Here is a 2,065-nt window from a genome sequence, read left to right on the forward strand (position 1 = left end):
ATAATTGTATCAATTTAAAAACTTTCCTAAATGTATCACTTTACACCCTCCTCTAAATTTTGTTAGACTAATATCGTGTGAAACTCATAATTTGAGTCAATTAAAGTCCAAAATTTTTATAAACCAATCAATATAGATATGCATTGATTTTGAACAACATATATAGACTTCTTCGAATGTCGATTTCACAAAACACAATAATAAATATAAATTATGACTAAATGCCTAAATTGATTCATTTATGAAAGTTCAGAAGTTTAATTTATATAATTACAAATTTTACACTAGATTCTCTCCATTAAAACATAATGAAATGTGTAAATCAATACACTTAAAAAAAAATTTAAATTAATACAATTATTAATCTTAAATTAATATAATAATACTTTACATATAAAAAAAAAAAGAAAAACAAAACAAAAGAACCGACGTGCACCACTCTTAATCAAATACCCAAAACTGTAGAAACTCCATATTCTATTATTTAATTACACAATTACACAAATCTAATCTCACATCCTATTATTAGAAAGGAACGAACATAGAGATGTAGCAGATGATGAGATGATGACAAGTGTCACCCCTCATAATTTAAAGCTAAATCATAGCCGTCAATGTATACACGGTTTCTTGCGTCCTCCATTAAGTTAACTCCCACTTGCCCCAAAAAATAAAATTAAAATGAAAAATCCTATAAATACCCACTCCAAATTCCCCCAAATTCAAAACTCATAAACATAAAAATGAAATCCATCAATTCCCTCGATCGCTCAATCTCCTCCACCAATTCCGCTCCCTTCCTCTTCCCTTCCACCTCCGCCCACCGCCACCGTCGGCTACCACTGGCCGTAACCGTAACCGCTTCGTCTCGATCCTCAGCCGACAAAAACAACAACAATTATTACGCGAGCGGGAAAGTGGTGGACGAGAGCATGATCGTGCTCCGGAAACGAATCCATGAAATCAAGATGGCAGAGCAAAGCCACGAACCGCCGGCCGATTGGCTTGATTGGGAAAAACGGTATTATTCCGATTACGATTCTCATATCTGTGAAGCTTTAGGCTATCTTCAAACTCATTTGATGAATACTCGGCCGAGCGTCGCTTTAGGAATGCTTCTTCTTATTACTCTCAGCGTCCCGTTTTCCTCCGCCATTCTTCTCCACCGGTTCTTCCAAATCGCCGCCGCGCTTCTCGCCGGTTTCTCCCCCTCTTAACATCGGAACCACCACAGTCAGTTGCCTATTCAGAAATGCCGTCGTTTTCATATAATGTAATTTTATATTTTATATAGGGACTATTTGGTCTTTGTACAGCTTACATCTCATTGTCTGTTTCGCTTTTCTGTTATTTTATTTAAACGGTCAAGTTTCTTTTTTAATATATTATACGACTTTCCTCTTTTTTCTCTCTCTTTCCTTTTTTTTTTTTATTTATTATTTTTCATTTATGGTTAAAAATTCATATATATTAATGATAATAGATACTAATAGACTTCTATATCAATGATAAATTTTTACAAGTTTCTACCACTGATATTCTTTTATTTGTCTCTATCAAAGAAGATTATATTTTGTAAATAATTTTTCTTATTTTTCTATTTTTGAAAATTCCTTTGCCGAAAATGGTCTGTGTCAATATTATCTTAAAAAATGAGAGGGATTATTATTAAAAATAAGAAAGAAAGTCAAAAGGGCAAATGATAATTCATTTATAATTCTGATGTATGTAGTCATGATGGATGACCATGAACCGAAGATTCCCATATTATATTTTATGGTATGTTTTTTTTTTTTTTAATATTTTAAACAATGGAGCTAATTAACCTTACTTTAAAGGTTCATTAGTTTGCAACGCAATTATAATTTAGATAAATCCCTTTAATTTTATTGTATGTTTGAATGTGTGTCTTTTTACTTGTGGTTGTATTTGTAAAAAAAAGGGAAAGGAAAAATACGTGTGAGATTAAATTTATTCAATTTCAAATCTTTCATTCTTCTTTTATTGTTATTATTTTAATGATTCGGTAGTAAATATAACTTTATATATAAATATATCTATATAA

General features: G+C 31.2%; 1 protein-coding gene across 1 annotated transcript; it reads left to right on the forward strand.

Moving 5' to 3' along the window:
* The first annotated feature begins 702 nt into the window (after nucleotides 1–702).
* On the forward strand, nucleotides 703–1,406 carry LOC120067929. The gene has a single exon (XM_039019574.1). The coding sequence runs from the start codon at nucleotides 744–746 to the stop codon at nucleotides 1,215–1,217; it is 474 nt and encodes a 157-aa protein (XP_038875502.1). The 5' UTR covers nucleotides 703–743; the 3' UTR covers nucleotides 1,218–1,406.
* The last annotated feature ends 659 nt before the right edge of the window (nucleotides 1,407–2,065 follow it).

The sequence above is a fragment of the Benincasa hispida genome, chromosome 12 (genome assembly GCF_009727055.1).
Source record: "Benincasa hispida cultivar B227 chromosome 12, ASM972705v1, whole genome shotgun sequence".
NCBI classification, from domain to species: Eukaryota; Viridiplantae; Streptophyta; class Magnoliopsida; order Cucurbitales; family Cucurbitaceae; genus Benincasa; species Benincasa hispida.

What these genes read in the sequence shown, in the direction of transcription:
- LOC120067929 (XM_039019574.1), top strand. Translation starts at nt 744, where the DNA reads ATGAAATCCATCAATTCCCTCGATCGCTCAATCTCCTCCACCAATTCC.